The sequence below is a fragment of the Rhinichthys klamathensis genome, unplaced genomic scaffold (genome assembly GCF_029890125.1).
Source record: "Rhinichthys klamathensis goyatoka isolate OS25496 unplaced genomic scaffold, OSU_Roscu_1.1 h1tg000104l_1, whole genome shotgun sequence".
In the NCBI taxonomy this organism is placed as follows: Eukaryota; Metazoa; Chordata; class Actinopteri; order Cypriniformes; family Leuciscidae; genus Rhinichthys; species Rhinichthys klamathensis.
In genome coordinates this window covers 2,106,710-2,129,425 of record NW_026606643.1, presented here as the reverse complement: position 1 = coordinate 2,129,425, position 22,716 = coordinate 2,106,710, and the positions used below count along the sequence as shown (strand labels likewise).

The 22,716-nt window shown below is 37.7% G+C and overlaps 1 protein-coding gene and 5 non-coding genes across 6 annotated transcripts; 5 read left to right on the top strand and 1 right to left on the bottom strand.

Moving 5' to 3' along the window:
* Positions 1–630: 630 nt before the first annotated feature.
* rnf208 (ring finger protein 208) lies at positions 631–21,030 on the bottom strand. Its single transcript, XM_056253313.1, has 2 exons — positions 20,338–21,030; positions 631–2,785 (listed from the first exon to the last, which is right to left on the bottom strand). The coding sequence occupies exon 2, from the start codon at positions 1,761–1,763 to the stop codon at positions 978–980; it is 786 nt and encodes a 261-aa protein (XP_056109288.1). The 5' UTR covers positions 1,764–2,785; positions 20,338–21,030; the 3' UTR covers positions 631–977.
* On the top strand, positions 15,698–15,830 carry LOC130087171 (U8 small nucleolar RNA). The gene has a single exon (XR_008807333.1). It is a non-coding gene; the product is annotated as a U8 small nucleolar RNA (small nucleolar RNA).
* On the top strand, positions 16,232–16,364 carry LOC130087170 (U8 small nucleolar RNA). Its single transcript, XR_008807332.1, has one exon. It is a non-coding gene; the product is annotated as a U8 small nucleolar RNA (small nucleolar RNA).
* On the top strand, positions 16,762–16,894 carry LOC130087169 (U8 small nucleolar RNA). The gene has a single exon (XR_008807331.1). It is a non-coding gene; the product is annotated as a U8 small nucleolar RNA (small nucleolar RNA).
* Positions 17,299–17,432, top strand: LOC130087167 (U8 small nucleolar RNA). The gene has a single exon (XR_008807329.1). It is a non-coding gene; the product is annotated as a U8 small nucleolar RNA (small nucleolar RNA).
* LOC130087168 (U8 small nucleolar RNA) lies at positions 17,834–17,966 on the top strand. The gene has a single exon (XR_008807330.1). It is a non-coding gene; the product is annotated as a U8 small nucleolar RNA (small nucleolar RNA).
* Positions 21,031–22,716: the final 1,686 nt, after the last annotated feature.

Sequence of the window (22,716 nt, the reverse complement as noted above, 5' to 3'; positions counted from 1 at the left end):
AATTCAGTGACTAAGGCTGCATCCTAAATTGCACACTTCTCTACTATATAGTAGGTCAAAAACAGTATGTGAAAAGAGTATGTACGAATTCACAGTATAAATAGTAGGCGAAAAGATCCAGGATGACCTGCTACTACCAAGATGTGCGCATCCAATGGACAGTTTACTAGGATTGTGCCCGAAGCCTAAATCCGAATTCGGAAAGGCACGGTAATGAGTAATGCATTCTATATAGCTCCTAAAAGGAGGCTTGCTGCGGTAGTCGGTTACAGTACAGTACATCAGATTTCACTTATCACAAGATGATAGTAAGGAGACATGACTCAGGATTGAGGAGATCCTGAGCGTCATTGACAAATATCTTATCTTGAAAAATATCGGGTCAGTACTGTCACTCCCTATACACAGAGTGATAGCTAATTCAAAAGCCAAAGTGATTCATTTTGTAATAACGAACTATAAAGAACATACTTTTTTAACGTTCACAAGTAATTACCTTATTCAAAAGTACTATCTATTCAGACAGTATGTGATTTTGAATGCAGCCCAGATTTAGAAATTGTTAGCAAAATGGCTGAATTGCTTACAGCACCTAAATAAGCTACTAAAAGTTTAGACCAAACAAAAAAGTTTGACTTTAAATTCTTTATTAGTCTTTATTATACCCAGTATGGGGGAGATAGACTTCCCTTGGCATTCCCATGTAAAGAGATGTCAATGACGAACACATCCAAACAAGAGATTGAGGGCTATAGGGAAATCATTTCATACATAAAATACATTTACTCTGATATTTCATATCTCTGTCTTTGCACACAAGTGTCCTTTTCACTTCAAGTCCACATAGCATCCTGTGCTATTAAATATACAGATACATCTGTGACCCTTCGGAGAAGGTGGATGTGTGTGACTCAAGGTTTCAGATGGTGGGCACAGGTGGATAGCTTTTGCGGTGAGTTGTGCCGGTCATCAGCCCTCTACATGATGCCACAGGAGGAAAGAGGGTTGGCAATGTGGCAAGTGCAAGCCGACTGACAGTACTGGCGGACCGTCTGATAGCAGCTGCGGTCACCGTCGGTGCCCCACTGCACGGCCCCCGCCGGGTCGGGTGGCAGCCGGCTGAGGATGCTGGTGTTGATGGCCAGCGCGGCTAGCCCGTAGTCGGTGAAGAGCACGGTTTCGCGGCGGCAAGTGGGGCAGGAGATGAACTTGTACTTGGGACAGGACTCATACAAGATCTGCAGGCACTCCTCACACACCGAGTGCAAACAGGACAGGATACGTGGCCGCTTGCCGGCAAAGTTATAGGTGTGTCCACACGTGGGGCAGTCCAGTGGTTCGCATGGCATTACTGGGCCTGAGGAGGTGGAGGAGGAGGAGGAAGAGGTGGAGGAAGAGCGGAGCACGTACTGGTTGACGATTACGTTGTCCATCTTATAGTGGAACTGATGGTAGCAGATGTCGGACGTGCTGGTCTTGCGCTGGGCAAGATAACTGGCTTCACGGCGGAGGACGGGGGCAGGAGGAGACACTAGGGGTCTGGGTGGGACCACAGTGTTCCCATTGACCTCCATGGACAGGTCGCCACATGCCTGGTTAACAATCACCTCGCCCTCACCTCCTCCATCCCAGGCCACACGGGGAGGTGGTGCGTAGCGAGGCTGGGTCACAGGGATGGGACACTCCCGAGGGAACTTCTCCGACTGGATGATCTTGACGGTGTCCATAGGGATGGTCACAGGTTGGCGCCGGAGGCAGGACATTCACTCCTGGGTGTGGTGTTCTTGGCTAGAGGAACTGGATGTAGCGTACGGTCCTGCAGAGAACGTCTTCAGTGCACTGGGGGAGGACACTCAGCCATTGCAGGGGACGTGAGGACGGATGGGTTTGTCCATTGCTGTCTCAAAGTCCCTCCTTGGTTACAGGCTGCGTCACCCTGAATCTTTATGCGGCACAGATGGATTAAGACTTCCAGCCAGTGCACAGTATAAAAAGCCCTGAAGGACAACAGACGACTGTGTCTTACTTCAGATGTCACAAGAAGTTGCAGCTTGTGGCTCCAGTGGTTTACAAAGTTTTGAGGCAATGAATTACACCCTGTTCACTGATATTGCACAATTGAGAGTTTGATGTAATGTGATATTCAATTATATTATTTCTTACAAATAAATGGCTGAAGTCCATCACACTCAAGATCAGAAGATATGTTGGCAATTGTTTCAGTGTTTTTTACTGTTACAGCACATTTATTTGGACATAAATGCAATAAGGACCTAAACAAAGAGTACCTTGAAGATAATCTTGAGATCTTACTTAGAAATACTGTTTAGTTTAATACTGTTGTTAGCCAAACATCTGTAGACTTTCTCATAGGTTGCTTTATGAGTTTCAGAAAGGAACTGATGCAACCAGCGTAACAGAAACTACATCCACCTCAATCTCACAACCTTCTTCCTGTTTCAGGTCTGGTATGACCATGCCCTTTTCTTGCTTCTTCTCTTGATTGACTGCACTTACACCTCCCTGACCTTTGTTTTGATAAGCAAAGTCTTTTCAGGGAGGTGCTCATGTGGCATCGGAAAGATCTGGAAGGCGTTTTCCTAGCCCTTAAAAGACCAGAATTCCTTAAGGGGTCTGGGTTGAGCTTGACAGATTGTGCGTCCACTCTTTGGTGACGTGACAGGTCTGAGAGTGTCTCAGGAGTCTTGCCAGACCATACTTGTTTCCAGCACTTTCCCCAGGGTGGCACAGATATGCAGACTCATAGGTAGTGGTGTTTCTTTTCCTGGAGGAAAAAAATAAAACAGTTCAGGTGATGCTAATGCAAGGACACAGCTCAGCCTTTTCCAGGCCATTTGCATGCGTTCTTGGGAACAGTGTCTAAAAAGTGTCCTGTCATCTATAGCTAAAAAAACAGCAATGGGCAAATTTGGATGAAGAAAATGTAAGAGCTGATTTTGTGCAAAAGACTGTGATCTGCGCAACATGTCCATTCACAGCAGATATCTGGAACCCCGCAGCATCTTTTCCAGTCTAAAATACTGCCTTGCTCTTTCTACCAGCTGCCATCTGGGGCCCTGTGGGGCATGGGCACCGTGGAGGAAGAGACTGAGGACCTGACCACAAAACAATCTGTCCAACTGCTATAAACCAATACATGCATTACAACACAACACTTCAGAAGCCCACACCTCTAAAATGGCTGCCAGTGCTTATTTAAAGTAAATGAGAATTGCTGTTCGCAGCCCATTTTACTTTCATAATGTGACATATTTCCAAATGAAACAGGATGGTCAACAAGAAATAATGTAGGATTTGATTTAAAACATTGACATACACTTTATTTTATTTAGCATTAATTGAATGTATGGTGAAAAGTGGGTGTGACATACCAGAAAAAAGATTATGAAGAGAAACATTTAGGCTACCAGTAAAGTGTTTATCATAAGACGGTAATTTGCATTTAAGTAAAAAAATGTATGTTTTAATTTCACATTGACTTAAAGCATAAGGTATGAAACACTGTGCTATATTTACATTTAGTAGACATTTTATCCAGGCTGACTTACTGTAGATTCACAAATGTATTGTGACATATTTGGGAATAGTTTGTGAATATGGTCACAGCTAAAGGGAGTTGTTAGGCATGAAACATGCAGAGCCCCGTAACCTCTTTAGTTGTGATATTTTCACATTATACAGTAGCATGGCTTGAGTATTTTATTGCTTTTTTTATAATAATATTAATGACACTGATATACAGTGTGTTTTCAGTTTCATAATGCTGTCATATGTATTTTCCAGTCAGCATCCAGGACCGAAACAATCTGTTTTAGTTGTAGTATGTCATTAGTTGATGTATAGATGAACATGAGAAAATGTGTAACAATATTAAGAATTATCGTCTGAGAAAAAAATGCTGTGGTTGGGTGTGGTTTGTGAATGTGTGTGTGCTTTATTAACAGCGGTGAGAACATTGACACATCTGTAAGAGTTCTCTGCATGCTGTGCAAGATGTGATGATAGAGAATGTATTAGAGAGAGAAAAAAGAGAGGGAGGAAGAAAAAAGCAGAGAGAGCAAGCTGACCTACATGCAGCAGAAAAGGTAGAGAGAGAACATGCGTCCTTTTACTCCACATCCACACTGTGCTAGCCATCTTATGTGATAAAATAGAGCGCTTCCATTAAATTAACAAAGCTGCTTACACTGCATGCGTGTGACAGCACTTTAATGATTATCACAGGAGCAGTTTGTCGCATAACAGTGCTCTGCTCGCTACCAAAGTCGAAGAGGGGAATGGTACGTTCATGTCATGTTGGAATTACCATAATTACCAGCTTCCGATTAGTAAAAAAAAACAGTCTTTGTACTCGTAATTACACACTGGAAACTCAGAAATTAATGAAACCCTGCTGTGACACCATATAAAAACAACCAACATGGGAGTGACATAAACACTTAAAGTGATATTTCACCCAAAATGAAAGATCATTCATTATTTATTGTTATTTACTGTCATTATTGACTCACCCTCTGTATTTTTTTCTGTGAAACAAAAAGAGAATTTGAACACCAGATGTACAGTGACAAAAAATACACCAACAATAGTATGCACTATTTTGCCACTCTTCTGAAGCTATATGATAGCACTGTGTAAGGAACAACACAAAATGTAAGTAATTATTAACGGAAAATCTCTCACTATGCTGTATTCTAACGTTTTGGAATGACATGAGGGTCAGTAAATGATGAGAGTTTAATTTAATTTTATGGATGAACACATTTAGCCTACAATTTATATGTTATTTTCATGCAATGTACCATTGTTCACACTGTCAGATCTAACAACCACAAGTCTCAAAATGTCCCGCTCACACAGCTACTTACAGCAGTAGCTCGAATACTGTCAGTATGAAAGAGCGACAGAGCCTGTATTTTATTTTCATGCTAGCCGTTAAAGGTACAATATGTAAGATGTTTGTAATAAAATATCCAAAAATCACTTGCACAGTGTGATATATTTCCTGCAGCTGTGTACTTACAATATCCCAAAAGTTCCCAAAGATTTTTAATTTCAGAGAAATTCCAATTTTAAGAGAAATTCCAATTTTGAATAATGGCTCATCCCTGGTCATTGTTGCCTGTCAATGACGTAATATCCGCGTTATCCCTGGTTACCGCTTGTACTGCCATAGTAACCATGACGACAGACGTGGACAACTGTGTTACGTCTAGCGGCACGCTCACGCTGTTGTTGTTTCGTTCAAACATTATGGACCATGGCAAGCCGACTTTGGGACAAAAGGTGAACTAAAAAGAGGATCAATATCAGCGTGGCGTTTTCGCGACTAACTTCGACTTGACAGAGACACCACTCTTGCGTGTACTTTATTAGACAGGTGAGCAAATGTACATAAAACAAATCAATGTTATATAGCTCAACATGATGAAATGTTAGAATATGATCAGTATGTTATTCTAATGTTGATCTAGCTTACTGCTAGTCTCATACAGACAACAAACTAACACATAACATTATAACTTTCAACACACTCAAATGCAGTTTAGTGTGATAGTGTAAGTGAAATAGCGCTGCGTTACCTCACAAGTTTAATTATTCAAATAAACTGACTGTGTGAGTAATTCTGCACTTGCGGGTACGTTAGTTCGGTAGAATGAAATGTCCTTATTCCTTTATATCCGCAGGACTCGCATGTGGCGCTGATATCTGTCTCTTTAGCAATCGCGCCCTGCTTCATACCACAGTCATGTTAAAAACATCAATGTATTCACTCATCCATAAACATTATTAGATCCATCAGCTTGACGACAAGATCCATAATTCCGCTTATGCGTCATCAACCGGCTTTGTTATTGTAAGAGGTTAGCGACCCCTAGCGGCGAAAAAAATTACATATTGTAGCTTTAATATCAATGATCAGTGTTGAACGCATTACAAGTAACGCGAGTTACGTAGTCAGATTACTTTTTTCAAGCAACTTGAAAACTATAGTTCAAGCATTACTTTTAAATTCACAACAAAATATCTGAGTTACTTTTCCAAAGTAACGCAAGTAATTTTGTTTTGTCATTCATTGACTGACACCTCACCTCACAACATGTTGAGACAAATCGGGAGTAATGCAGAGGAGTTGTGTGAACAATGATAGACTCAATGTGAGCAGGCATTTACTCATCACACTGGCACAAAAACAGATTCAGTATTCCTCAAAATGAATAAAAACAGGGAAATGCAAACTCAGATTATTCGCAAATCTGTAATAATTAAATATGTTTCATAACACAAATATACTTTATGTATTTAATCTCAATTTATAAACTAATATCTTTGCTGCTGACCGTTGATGGTCCAATTTAGCCATACTAATAAGAAAACATTACTTTAGTTAAAATTCACATTGTGTTTCTTTTTTTAATTATAATTGCTGAAGTAAGTGTTGAACTTTTTTCACCTGATAGGTCTAACTCATTTGGTAGCGATTACATCATTATCTACATACTGCAGCACAGCTTATTGGTTGCTGTTCCATCAGCGGCCAATGAGCTGCGGCTCAACATTCAAACAAATACTGGTAGTGTTGCTGATAGCAGCATGCAGCACGCTTTTAGAAACCCTCCACCTTCCCCAGCTCCACCTGTATAGATCTGCTACGGGGGTTAATTCATGTATGTTACATGCTCACAGCAATGTCTGTGTATGTATTGGCATTAGCAAGTCTCTGTACTTGCTCTGCAGGCGCAGTGTAGCAGATCTATTCCACCTAGACCAAATACATTAACATTGCCATATCCATTACCATGCCAATCTCTATTACCATACTGTCATGACAGAACTAGAGTGACAGTGACTAAAGTAAATATCAAAGATAGTGATGTAAATAACAATGAAAATACTTATCAGAGTTGATACAGTGCAAACTCATCTGTCAAATCTTAATTAACAGACAGCAGCTTTTATCTCTATGTGGTGAGTGAAGCATTTGAGACATGCGATGCGCAGACATGGTTATACAGCAGAATGCAGTTGTCACTCCCGTAAATAACCAAACTGTGTGTCAACATAACCATATTAATCATTCAAATACACAAGTGACAGCCATATTCTTTTGCTGTGTGAACATACCCATAATGAGCTTTATTTTGTAAGACAATATAAGGGAATTAATGTAGCCTAATGTACAGTATTTTGCTATCATCACCAATATGTCACTCATGAATCCATTTTGTTATGAGTAAGAGCCATGTTTGCAAATATGTGTTTTACACGCAAAAAGTGGTATGTCTAATGAATAGGATGTGCAAATATTCTAATGCCATGCACAGAAGCTGAGAAACCGTCAGATTCTATGCCGTTTTGTAGTATGAATAAGGGCTTTAGTTGAAATGGTTAAACCTGGGTCATTGTAAACCCCGGGTAAACAGGATCCTGGGTTATCTTGCTTCACATTTCACACTGATTTACCCTGGCTAAACAATTAATCCTGGGTTTTCAGAAGATGTCGTTTCACACTGTACATTCCTAAACCCCGGGTTTATGTCCTTATTTGCATATTTGCGGTGTCAGTGTCACTGATTGGACGAACCTCGCCCACAAAATGTTTACATAAAGGCTTTATCATTGTGCATCCTCATATTAAACAGTATATTTCAGACTATACTATCAAATTTATCCTGAATGGACTTTTCGGACAATAAAGGTAAGAATAAAATAACCTTAGTACATGTATACACAATGGTAGAGTGCATAAGTGCATAGTGTATAGCATCATTTAGTACACAACTTGGTTGAACTGTACTTGTTTAACAATACACAAGTACATTATTTTCATGGTTGTTAGTTCATCACAGGTCAAAGAATAGGCCTTTCTGGGTCAAAGGACAATGCCTGCATTGCAGATATATCTGGGAATGTATTTATACACACCTACAAAAGTATTTTATAGTAGTCAAGAAATTGAATTTAGCACAGGAATAAAACGTGGAATGACGTGAATGTGCCGTAAGCTAGATTGTCTATTTATGGCGTCTTTCCACTATCTACATTCTTCTTTCCTCCCCCATCCATCCGTTTCTGAAGATTCACATCTGAAGACCTCCACTCACACCCACGCACACACAAACACACTGGAACACGCGCAGGCGAGCACACAAAAACACGCTTGTTTTGCACCTGCTTCTTGACGCTGTTGTGACCAGTCAGACCTAATAACTCATCATCATAACCTGTGTTTATTCTATTTCCCATCTCTCTCATTGGTTTAGTTGTTTACAGTGACTTAATTAGGATGTGAACACAGGATGTGGCTCCAAACCGTCCTCCATTTTCTGGAGGTCACAGAGGCAGCCAGTAACTGTCAGTCACATTCATTCGAGTTGCCACGGCACCACAGAGCTGTGAGGCAGAGCCAAAAATAACCACGCGCTCTCACTGGTTCACACATGCACACACACACACACACAAAGGTGTGAATAAGCTTTCTGACATCAGCATAGTCAGCTGGTGCATGGGCGTTGGAAACCGTGAGATGTGATGGGTGAAATGATTGTCAAGCCTTCATTTCTGTTTAGAGATCCTCAAACATATATAAATAACAGACATTATCGCAAAATACACCCCAACAGGGTGATCAGGACCCCAACACAAAGCGAACTGTACATTATCCTACCAAATATATGTGAAATTTGGATTTGAGTTGGGATTATTTTAGTATGTGAAAGGAGCATAGTCAGAAATCGGCTGAATGGTACAGTATTGAGAGCTGTGAAATAAAAAAAAATAAAAAAAACGTTTTAATAAAATGGACCCCCAAATGTCAATCGCTTCCTAAAATATTATGGTAGGTATGTACAGTATATTGTCATGAATAAAGATGCAATTCTATTGTGTGAGAAAAATAATAATCGTGACATAGGAGATTTTTTTAGGAGAAGTTATATGCAGATTTGTTTTTTTTCCCCCCTTTCTTTTTCCTTGGTTACAAACTAGGGCTTTCAACAGAACACAATAAATAAAAAATTGCATTAAACATAAATTATTGCATTGAAATTAAATATTGCAACAACAACAAAAAAAACACATTAACTTTTTTTATTATTATTATTATTATTTCCTTACATTTTTAACAGACCCTTGTGGTCTCCTGGTCTGGATTTTAAAACAAGATATATACAATTAATGTCATTAATTAAAATGTAATTTTAAATGTCTAAAATGCCAGGAAACAGCTGCAAATAGCTGCTTGTTTTACTGTAAAACTACAGAGCCCCTAAACTTTACATGGTGGTGGAAAAAATATATGATGGGAGGAAATAATAAAAAGGCAATGCTTTTGCATTCTCTTGCAAATGTCTAGCGTTCCCCCAAGAAACTTTGCGTTTGCTCGCAAACAACTTTTGCGTTTCGCGAGACATTTCATCATGTCTGTTTAGGGGCTCTGTATAAAACACATTTATTCAGGGTTTTGTTTTGTCTAACCATGTACTGTGCTACGGAGCCCCTAAAGGGACATTATAAAAGAAAGAAATATGGGATGAAGGAAAAATTATTCGTAGAGAAACTTTACATTCGCTCACAAAGAAATTTTTCGTAGAGAAACTTTACATTCGCTCACAAAGAAATTATTTGTTGAGAAACTTTACATTCGCTCACAAAGAACTCAAAAGGTTTTGCGAGTGAAAGCAAAGTTTCTCGGAGGAACGCAAAGGTTTGCAAACGAACGCAAAGTTTTTTCGGGGAAACGCAGAACAATTTGCAAGAAAACGCAAAAGCATTGACTTATTTATGTCCCATTATTTATGTCCCTTTAGGTGTCTCACACTGTGCAATTTAGATATGGTATCAGTTTATAATTCCATGGTATTTTGCTATATACCATATTACTGAATGATTAACATATTGACCATAATTGTATTTATATGGAAGCCCAAAAGTACCATAGCGTAAGCATAGCGTAAGACAATGTACTACCTTGGTACTTTTTTTTGTTAAAAAGATTTTATTGTACTGTAACTGTGACTTGAGTCTAGTGCTCTCAATTGTACATATATTTTCTTTGCGTAAGGGTAGGATGTATATTTCTTAATATATGAATGATCAATATATTAAATTAAAAACTCAGACACCTGAAAACCTTTTAAATTCCAAAATAATAGAACATTAAACACTAACAGATCTCCCCCTATTAATATTGAGCAAAACACACGAAATAACACTTATTTATACCATTTACTCTCCTTTAACAGTTAGAAGCAAAGCATGCTGGGAACTAGAAATCTGTTGTAACCACTGGTTGTAACTCATTCCATGAATGTGTGTATATACAGTATGTGTGTACAATACATTCACATTTATAACGGAACATGTATGTGCAATAAATGTACACATCAAAGGATAAAACTTTAAGAATATAATGTAATGCTATTTGTGTCTTCATTTCTAAATATTTATATATGTATAAATATATAGCCATACATGGTCAATGCATATAGGCTATTGCTTGCAGTGTATTGAAAAATATAAAGCAGTAGTTTATGGAAATGTATTATGTAATATATCGCATTATATTTTGCAGTATATTCCCATATGATTTTGTTACGTAAGGGAATATCAGTCAATATACTGTCCGAAACACTTTAGCTCTTTGAACCGATTAACTGCTATTCATTTTTTTGTTTGTGAGGAGCAAATGCAGTTCAGCCTCTCCGCTACCATTGCACACAGCCACACAGGATTTCATATTTGATAAGACAAGCTCCTCTGTTATGTAAGAGGCTCATGAGAGAGAGAAAGACAGCAGATAACATATTAAAGCAGGCCAACTGTTTGCGTCTAACCACGGCACTGCTGCGCTTAATGAAAACATGTGTGTGTTCGATCCTGTCAGCACAAAACATGATGAAGAGAGGCAGAGAGGTTGATGAAGAGACGGCGAATTACTGAGATGAGCTGGGATGCGTTTCACAAAAGGACCGTAATGTTCTCTACCATTTACTTTCGAGGAGAGTGATGGTATCAGACTGTTATGCAATTTTTTATATCATAGTACTACTAAATGATCACTATATTCTCATACACAGGTATTATTAACATGTATCATGTGACATTTGGTCACTTGATTTATAATCAGTGTTCCACTGAAGATGAGTGAAATCTCATTGCTTCTTCACTTATTAATAATATGGATTACATATTTCTCTGTAGTGTTCATTAATGATACTCCATATACTTACTTTTTCCTCTAAAGCACTAAATACAGAAAAATGTGTTCAAAAAAGAGACACATTGACAGGCTCAGTAACTCAATGTATTGAGTAACAGTCAACAACATTCTTGAGTTCTTCCACTACCTCATCACATTATCAAGACATCACAGTACGTTCTGACAAAACCATGACACAAACACACATTCAATTTGCCTTACAGTGTTTTTTTTTAAAATTATAAATACTTTCTATCCTAGTTTAATATGCAGAGACAACTATAAGTAAAGCATTTGTAGGGTAATTTTTTTCCTGCAAAGTTCAAACACTATCACAACATTGCTCTGTTTGTTTGAGAATCAGCCTGACACAGCAACAGCTCAACCAATAGCGTGAGTTTAGGGGCGGGACTATCTGTTTGGGTGACCAATGGTAGATAAGGGGGGGTGTTTAGGACAGCTGTTTGAAAAAGTCATTCATTTTACAATTCTGTTTGTTGACTCTCGGGGTGTAAATGAAACACTTCACGTCTAAAGTGAACACGAAATCCATATTTAGGCAGCTTGTTATCGGATGGTTTTAGCAAACTCGCATTCGGTCCGGCTTCATTCTGGTAAATAACGCCTGCTTTTCATGATCCAATCAAATCCTGATGGATAAAATCAAGTCCTGCCTTCATTTTGTCTCCTTGCAGAAGTTATTTGAAAATCTCCACTAGCTTCCATCATGAACAGAATGTGATTTACAACACCGAGAGCAAGCAGACAGATGGACGCACAGTCATCAAAATATCGAGAACATTCCAGTCCACATACCCCTCTCACTCCCACAAATACACACACACACACATACAACACACAACAAAAATACACACAGGTACCACCTAGCACATTCCACAAGCACATCTCTCCCTCCCTACCACCCGCCTCTCTCTCTCTCTCTCTGTCTCTGGATACATTCCACCTGTGCAGTGAGACAGTCAGCAAGAGGGCATCATGTCCTGTGCCAGCGATGCTATCAGCTGTTCACCTCTGTCTCAAAGCCTGTCCTGGGCCCTGCCCTGATGGCCAAAGCAAATCTCACACATACAGTCACAGGGCAATCTCAATCATGAACATAAGGTGCATGATTTTGAAACATAATATAAACAATTGACACGACAGCATCTTAAATGCAAACACAGTTATGTGCATTTTAAAAATGTCAATATATTTTTTAATGTTTACATGAATTTATACATTAAACGTAACATGAACTATAGGCCCACAATATTAATTGTAAAGTGTTACTTTTTAGCAAATCTTAACTGCTTGATTGTTTATATCATTGTAAAATGTAAAAACTATTATCGTCCAACTCTAATCTGCTAAATGTCACTAGGTATTAAGATATACAAGCGCTATACAAATAAAATCAGAGAATTGTATGAATGATAAATATTATAAATAAAAGTTAAGTCATTTACACTCTTTGTATTATTAACCTGAACAAATAATGCACACAAAAAAACTGTTAATGTTATGATATACTATCTGCTTTTAAGTAATTTACTGATTTTAGGTGTGCATTATTTTATTTATCCTTTATTTATTTTTTATGTTTTATTTCGAACAACAAAAAAAGATATAAATAAATTAAAAAAATAAAAATAAAATTTTTACAAAGTACAAATACAAAATACAAAGTATTTCAAAAAACGTATAAAAAAGAAAAAGAAAAAGAAAAAGCAATATATATAAAGTATTATAACAATAATTACAATATGTTCGAAAAGGAGCAGAAGCTTAGCTTAGTTATGAATATTATTATAAATATTTTCACATCATGCAATGGAATTGAACTTTGTTGCTTCATAGACTCTTAAAGTTTGTTACTGATCATTTCTGTTGAAACTTTTATATGAACATTTGTAGAATAGTATTTTAATACTAGTCAAACTAGTGCATTCCCTCCCCCCCCCCCCCCCACCCCACCCCACAAAATCTCAATACAGAAAAAAAGTGATCTGTCACTATACCATCTTCCATTACATCATAGCTTTTCTGCTTTCTCTGTGGTGAAGACAGATTGTGTCAGCGCTGAGCTTCTGTCTGTTTGCCACTCACACCCACAAGCCTTCATGTCAACTGTCCCCTTTTAATTACATGAACACACATTTTAGGTGTTCTTATACAATAGTATTTTATGAAAATGTGTAATTTTATAGCTACACAATTTTATACACAAACAAATAGTGAAAATACCATTGGTTTCGAAATCCCCCAATGAGATCGCAGGAACCACCAGTATGCTAAATTGAGTAGATGTAAGGAAACTGAATTTAAACTCTCTCAAGCGTACTTTTAGCCTGGGAAAACCCAGACAACTTCCGGCAAATTTAGATTTGCTCTGAAAGTTAGTCTGGCAAAGAGCTCATTCAAACCCATTTCTAATCCGTCGAAAACGAGGCACTAATCAGAAACGTTGGGGCGGGCTTTACATGATGACGACAGCGCTGGGATTTTGAAGCAGATTTTGTAGCCTAGATTACAAAGATGGATGCCGCCGTTGAACATCACTCGTTCGAATCAGCTATCGCGTCTGTTTTAAGCGATTTGAACGTTTCCTTTTAGTTAAAAACCGAGCAAGGAACAACACTCGGAGATGTTTCTCCACCGCTCTGCATACGTCATCTCCTTCATCGCTCTGATTGGTTTTAGGTCTATCCGCGACGTCCGTTGGTGACGCCCCTCTGGAAATGATTTGTCTATGACGCTTTGCCAGACCATAACTCAGTTACAACTGAGAATGGTCTGGTTTTAACCAGGCTAGCGTACTTTAAAAAGACTTTCAGAAATGTAAGTCTGGTCCAAATTATTAAATTTATCGCTAAATACTTGGCTTCCGATTTTAATATATTTTAAAACACAGCCATGATTGAAAATGCAAGCACGGCTTACAAAAGCGTTTAGAGACAATTTCAAAACTTAAATCAGTGAGATAATTCTCACCTGTTATCTTAGAAAGAAATATATAGAATATGAAGCATGCATGGATTTTGTAAGTATAAAATTATATTATATATTTGGTCAGATTGTGCATCTCCTTTATGAATTCTTACTGATCTTGAGGTTAATCAATTTAAGAAAAACACTGTTAATTTACTATTTTACAGTTGTTGAAAACTTTGTAAGACTGGAAAAACTGCTTGAAGAACTACCAGTCCTCGAGTGGACAAAAGACCTTGCTGAAAATTAACATTTGAACTCCCCCTCGTCCCCCATGCAGAGATTACCCAAACTCACACAAGAATCTAAATGGTTTAATGTGAATGATTATATCGTCGAGTATTATACATGTTTAATATCATTTGAAATGTCTCAGTGCATGTGTCTGGTACAAATGTCTCATTTCCAAATAGGTAAAACAAAAGGTAATAAGGTTTTTAAGAGTTTAGAGATAACATACACACAAATGAGGGTGGATGGCTAAACCCTCCTACTCTAAGAAGGTGTGAACTCAATGCTAATTTTCACTGTTAGCAAATGGTACCATGTAAATCAACTTCTGCCCCCAGTAAGTCTGGGTTTAAGGTAAATTTCCACTGTGAACTCATGTTTACATATGAAATGAGGTCTGTCTATATAATGAAATGCAACTATATGCAACAATATAATGAAATGCAACATGAAATGAACAAAATCAGCGCCCTTTTCTGTACTTCAGATCAGCCCGTGAGGCTTAGAGAGTCTCTCAGCTTCACGTATTTCTTAAATGTCGGGTTCGTCTTCTCTTTATTCCAGAACATTTGATGTTTTGTATTGATTATCTTTGAACTGATTATACATTTCCCAGACATAATAAATTGTTACATTTCGATTATTCTAACTGACTTTGATATTATTTAATTAGAGTTAAAAGGAATAGTCAAACTTTCGCTTATATTTAATGATGCACAGATATCATTAAAAACCTTTTCATTTATGGAGTCAGATGAAATAACGAGAGAATACATATGAGAAATGTATTGCATTTAATCAAAAATACTTTGCCACAATGAAAAGACAGTAACACGCAGAGACCTTCATCCGCTGACCGGATGCCTCCTTTGGGCCGATCGAGCCGGGCTTTACAACATGGTGGAAGAGTTAAAAAATGTTATTGCAATGTTAAATTTATTTCATAGTTGTACAGCATTATACACAAATAAATAGCAAAAATACCATGGGTTCAAAAATCCACCAATGGGATCGCAGGAATCACCATTACGCTATTTTGGGAGTTGTAAGAAACTGAATTTATACTCTCTCTAGCTTAAAAAACAAAACAAAACAAAAAAAACAGCACAAATGTTTGTCTGGTCCTGGTCATTAAATTTATCGCAAAATTCTTGGCTTGAGATTTAAATACTTTAAATGAGTTAGAAACACAACCATGATTGATGGTGCGAATGCGAGAACGGTTTACAAAATCTTTCTGAGACCTTACAGAGCATCACATCAGTGAGGTCTATTCTTACCTGTTATCTTAGATATAAGATTACAGAATATGATGATTGGATTTTATGAATATGAGATTTTATTCCATATTTGTTTAGGGTTTGCAACCCCTTTACGGATCCTGTCTGATCTTGAGGTTAATAAACAATTGTTTGAAAAAAATGTGTGAGTTTATGCAAACTGGAAACCTAGGTGATACATTTTTATAAAAATGTGTTATGGTAATTATATAGTTGCACAATGTTTACACAAATAATTAGCAAAAATACAATTGGTTTTAAAATCCACCAATGGGATAAGAGGATCCACCAGTATGCTAATTTGGGAGTTGTAAGAAACTGAATTTATACTCTCTCTATCTTAAAAAAACAAACAAAAAAACTTCACAAATGTTTGTCTGGTCCTGGTCATTAAATTTATCACAAAATTCTTGGCTTGAGATTTAAATAATTTAAATGAGTTAGAAACACAACCATGATTGAGAATGCGAGAACGGTTTACAAAAGCTTTCCGAGACCATTTTCAGAAGTCACATCAGTGAGGTCTATCCTTACCTGTTATCTTAGAAATAAGATTACAGAATATGATGATTGGATTTTATGAATGTGAGATTATATTCCATATTTGTTTAGGGCTTGCAACCCCTTAACGAATCCTGTCTGATCTTGAGGTTAATAAACATTTGTTTGTAAAAAATGTGTGAGTTTATGCAAACTGGAAACCTAGGTGATACATTTTTATAAAAATGTGTTATGGTAATTATATAGTTGCACCATGTTTACACAAATAATTAGCAAAAATACAATTGGTTTTAAAATCCACCAATGGGATAAGAGGATCCACCAATATGCTAATTTGGGAGTTGTAAGAAACTGAATTTATACTCTCTCTATCTTAAAAAAACAAACAAACAAAAAACTTCACAAATGTTTGTCTGGTCATTAAATGTATGCTAAATACTTGCCTTTAGATTTAAATACTTTAAATGAGTTAGAAACACAACCATGATTGAGAATGCGAGAACGGTTTACAAAAGCTTTCCGAGACCATTTCCACAAGTCACATCAGTGAGATTTATCCTTACCTGTTATCTTAGAAATAAGATTACAGAATATGATGATTGGGTTTAATGAATATGTGATTATATTCCATATTTATTTAGGGCTTGCAACCCCTTTATGAATCCTGTCTGATCTTGAAGTTAAACTATTTGTTCAAGAAAAACACTTTTTTTATAATTGTTGAAAACATAGTGGTAGAATTAAGGAATGTATGTGCAATGTTATAAGGAATTTCATAGTTGTACAGCGTTATACACAAATAATTAGCAAAAATACAATTGGTTTTAATATCCACCAATGGGATAAGAGGATCCACCAATATGCTAATTTGGGAGTTGTAAGAAACTGAATTTATACTCTCTCTATCTTAAAAAAAAAAAAAAAAAAAAACTTCACAAATGTTTGTCTGGTCCTGGTCATTAAATGTATGCTAAATACTTGGCTTGAGATTTAAATACTTTAAATGAGTTAGAAACACAACCATGATTGAGAATGCGAGAACGGCTTACAAAAGCTTTCCGAGACCATTTCAAAGTCACATCAGTGAGGTCTATCCTTACCTGTTATCTTTTGAAATAAGATTACAGAATATGATGATTGGATTTAATGAATATGTGATTATATTCCATATTTATTCAGGGCTTGCAACCCCTTTATGAATCCTGTCTGATCTTTTGTTCAAGAAAAGCACTTATTTTATAATTGTTGAAAACATGGTGGTACAATTTAGGAATGTTTGTGCAATGTTATAAGGTATTTCATAGTTGTACAGCGTTATACACAAATAAATAGCAAAAATACCATGGGTTCCAAAATCCTCCAATGGGAACGCAGGAATCACCAGTATCCTATTTTGAGAGTTGTAAAAAACTGAATTTATACTCTCTCTATCTCACTTAAAAAAAAAAAAAAAAAAAAAAAACGTCACAAATGTTTGTCTGGTCTTGGTCATTAAATTTATCACAAAATTCTTGGCTTGAGATTTAAATACTTTAAATGAGTTAGAAACACAACCATGATTGAGAATGCGAGAACGGTTTACAAAAGCTTTCCGAGACCATTTCCACAAGTCACATCAGTGTGGTCTATCCTTACCTGTTATCTTAGAAATAAGATTACAGAATATGATGATTGGATTTAATGAATATGTGATTATATTCCATATTTATTCAGGGCTTGCAACCCCTTTATGAATCCTGTCTGATCTTGAGGTTTTTACATTTCTTATGTGTTTAAAAAGTTAATTTGCTGCTTTTTAGTTGTAAGAAACATGGTGGTTGATAATGTGTACGTACTACATACTAAAAACTTGGTAAATTAAAATCAATCTATATCTTCAACAAACTAAAGGGTGTGCAACATTCATGCACTTCTAAAATTGTTAATGTTAAAGGTTTGTGTTATAAATGCTGTCAACTACTCTACATATGAAAATGTGTTAGAACCACAGTTTACCTATTAATATACTAATGAGATCACAATGGCATTTAATGGAGTCTTTTGGCTGTATTATAAATCTACAAGAACAAGCACAGTTTTCTTTGAGAAATCATGTTGCAAACATCAGATCAAGATGGAGCAGATGAAGCCATGTGATGACTCTGGAAGATGAAAATATGGACGGATGTTGTATTTTCTGGTACTGTAAGATGATCAAGCTTTTGTCAGACTATGTTTGCATCTTCAATGAAATGGCTGTTTTTGTGTGTGCCGAGCTGCTGTAGAGAACACAGGTCATGCTAGTTTTAGCGTGGAGGAGGAACTGTTTAATAATTCAGTGGCTGTCATTCAGAGCAGGCGTCAGCCATTTTACCCACAGTTCATTCACGGGAGAGACTGTTTGTTCCCTTAACCTCTGTTGACAGATCACCTGGTCTGTTTTACAGGACATGTCGCAAATATATCATTACTAACAATGTTAGAAACTGTCCGATCGTGATAAAACAGCGTACAATACAACCAATTAGCTTTGAAAGGTTAGCATTAGCAGAGTGACAAACAAGCTATTAAGTGAATCATCGCCAAACATTAAACTAAACTTTTCACTTATCACTATCACTATCTTATCTCATCTTATCACTATAACATTTTTCAACATACTGTAGCTATACAAAAGAAACAATATGTTCAATAAATAAACAATCTTCTAGTATTTGATTTTATCAATCGGGGTAAACAATTTGCCGCCATCCCTAAATGGTGACACCAACAATAAGCACAAATAATAACATTTATCAATACAAAGCCATTATTTTCAGCTGATTCTGGCATGACCAGAGGTGCACAGACAGATTCCTGCTTTCCTCTTTTGAGATATTGACGGACAGTATCGATTGCTGAATCTTCATTGTGACGGGGCTGAATCTACACTCCAGGAAGCAGACAGGGACTTCTGGGTGTTTGGTTGAGTTTTTTGGTGCTTATTAGTATTCTGGGAGTGTGTGCATCTGTGTTAGCAGTTTTTAGTGCAGTGTCGTGGGAGGGGTGTGCCAGCAGCGGCGGTTATGCAACCAGAGCAGCATACGCACTCAGCACACGGACTGCAGCGCCCGTGCATGCAACACACACACACACACACACACACTAACGCTCTCAAGCACAGGTCCTCCTCTGTCTTAACCACACATATTGGTTAGTGTGTGTGTCGGCGTGTAGTAGCCCCATGTGATCAGATGCCCACTCGGATAATGTGAGTCATTGATGGAATCAGTGTTTATGTGTGCATGCAATCGTGAATTGCAACCTGCCCTATTCCACAACACGGTCAATACGGCCACACAAGAACTGAAGTGCAAGTCCTGCATGAGGATGTGGGCCCCAGAAATGCAGAAATATAACACACTAGTGTTACACGCAAATGCACAGAGATGCACAAACCCACATGCTACAACAACAACAAAAAATCCCATTGACAAATAAAGAACGAGACTACTGAACACCTACACCTTTATAATCTTTGCACTCAAAAATATATCTAAGGTCTTCAGTAGTTTTGTTAATTATTTGTCAATGTGATTTTTAGATTAATATCGATTACTAGATTATGTATATGAATCTAATAATAATATATATGCATAATAATATATATGCATATTTTGGGATTATTTATGAATTACAATACAATATTTAACATTTACACACACACATATGTACTGTATATATACTTTGTAGAATATATATTTATTATAATATGATATTATTATATATACTTTCATAAACCTATAACATCTAAAAAATGTAATATTAAATTATGTATACTATCATATACATATTTAATGTGTTATTTAATTTTTATACATAGTATAATATAGTATACATATATAGTATCCATAATTAAATTAAAGTCAAATGTATTTTTTAATGTTTTAACCTGGATCTATTAGGTTGCACCAATATTAGGCCAATATATTTTATGTTGTTGAATTTTTAGGTATTAGGTAGAGATACCTCAAGGAAAAACTGCACATTCTTGTTTTACAATGTACAATATTTAAATAACATTTACGATTATACGCTCATGCAAAGGTTCAAACTCATTTGAGCATACTAGAATACAGCCTTTTTAAGCATGCTTACCTGTGTATGTAGTTGTCTCTAGTGCGTATTTAGTGGCGAGTCTCTGGATTTGGAGTGGTGTGGTCAATTCACAGGACCTTAACGTCTTTCTCACATGGGTACACAAAGTTCCTGTGATTCAGCTGCTGTCTCAGGCTCCCTCGTCCCTCTGAGCACAGCCAATCGCAGCAGATGCTCCTGTTGCATGCGAGAGGACGGAGGAAAGACTTCTCTGCCTGTCTCCAAGAAGGATGGATGGAAGGGAGTAGGACGGGAAAGATGGAGGACGAGATGTCAGATGCGTCACAAAGCACCGTTCTGTTCTTCTTGTCCACGATGGGCTCTTTTTGTCCAGTGATGGTCTTGGTCCTTCACTCACTCATTCATCCATTCACCCAGTCAGTCAGTTGTGTAAGAGGATTCGTGGCTCTCTGCGTCCGCTCTCCTCCTTTTTAAAGTTCTCACGCTCTGTCCGTCCTCTTCTTATTGGGATTTCTCACTTATATGCTATTTCTCTGCAATATCTTTCAGTGAAGCCTTATGTCTTTCCCTGTCTTCCTCTCTGTCTCTCTCTTACAAACACTCATACACACCTGCACACACACTCTCTGACTCACAAGTGCATGCTTTGCCTCTGTTTCTGTGAGTATCTCGACTCTTCCTCCTCGCAGACTCCCTCTCTTTCTCTATCTTTCTCTGCTGCAGTGCCTCTGCAGGCTGGATCACGTTTTCACCAGAAAAAAAAACAACAGCCAATCAGAGACCCCAACTCATCCCCCCTCCCTTTGCAAGCTCTCTTTCTCTCAGTCTCCATCCATCTCTTTGTTTTACTCTGACTCTCTGCCTCAAACAGGGTACAGATGCAACTACACACACGCGGTCATAGAGCATTTGTATTTTGTCATTGAATTTGCTCTGGATCATTCTTACGCTGTCTCAGCGTTGTAAACAACCAGGTGACAGGATGGGAGAGATGCAATACAAAAATATACAATACAAATGATGATGCTGAAAGGCTGATAGTTAGCTCATAAGATTTCATTAAAAGTGGTGCGCAAACGTACAGATGTAAGATGTTTGAAGAGGGTAGTAGGTCTGCGGACTGCGGTAGTGCATTATTTATCTGTGTGGAGCTGGAACAACATGGGGGATGTTGGGACTGGGGGATTGTGTTATATAACACTGAGATTTTCATCAGTTTTATCTTAACACATGTCCTTCTGCTGCCCTACAAATAATCCACAGCACTAAGAGGGGAATCATGTATGTATGTGCATACACAAACAACATCAACGAGATTTTGTGTCTACACAACATGTGGTGCAAACACGCCACATTAATGTCGTAAGCAGTTCCTAGGGTGCTCTGGGTGGTTGCTAGGTGGTCGCTAGGGCGTGCTGGGTCAAATTAGTCTCATTCCTGTCTATGGTCTTTAGATATAACATGGGTCCTTCAGTGTAAGTCTATGAGATTTTTTTTAGCATCCACAAGGTGAAACACGTGAATAATTTGCCTCGTAAAGCTGCACATTTTGAGGTTTCATTCATATCTAATTATTGCACACAGAAATGTGTAGTTTAAGTGCATGTGTTATGGTTTCAGAGAATAAAAAAATCCCCTCACACAAGCTCTTTCTGGCAGCTGTATTTGTAGCAGATAGCAGCTTAAGCTAGCCTTGCTCCCCCTGCAGCACATCACTGGTCATGCAGTCCAATGTTTCTGCAGACCATTCAGCTTTACACACACACACACACACACACACTGGTCATGCAGTCCAATGTTTCTGCAGACCATTCAGCTTTACACACACACACACACACACACACACACACACACACACACACACACACACACGTACAGACACAGACACGCACAAACACACACACACACACACACACACACACACACACGCACACACACACACACACACACACACACACACACACACACACACTTGAAAATACTTGAAAAGGCCCCTAACGCCCTCACAGTTGATGCATGTGTACATTGTGCATTTTCTTTGAGGTCCACTTATAATGCAAGCAAGCATTTTTTATATTAAAAAAATCCTAATTTAGAAGAAAAAGGCTATTTTCTATCCTGCTTTTGACCCTCTAACTCAATTTTTTTTTGCCTCTGTCTTGTTCAGTTCCCTTTCGTAGTCACTCCGAGTTACGTCGGATGACGGAGAATGGGGGTTTCGCCAGAAAGCCAATCCTCTTCGAGTATTAAAAAATGAGCCAATGGCAAAGAAATGCCATGGGTCTGCGGAATTTGCATAATGTATCTCCACCCCACCGCGTGGGTATTTAAGGAGAGACACCTGCAACAGCAGATCATGTTTTCGCTTCGGAGCCAAGAGAACCTCCTCACTCCACAGCCACAAGACCTGAGTTTACA

Coding starts and splice junctions, on each gene's coding strand:
- rnf208 (XM_056253313.1), bottom strand. CDS start 1,763: ATGTCCTGCCTCCGGCGCCAACCTGTGACCATCCCTATGGACACCGTC.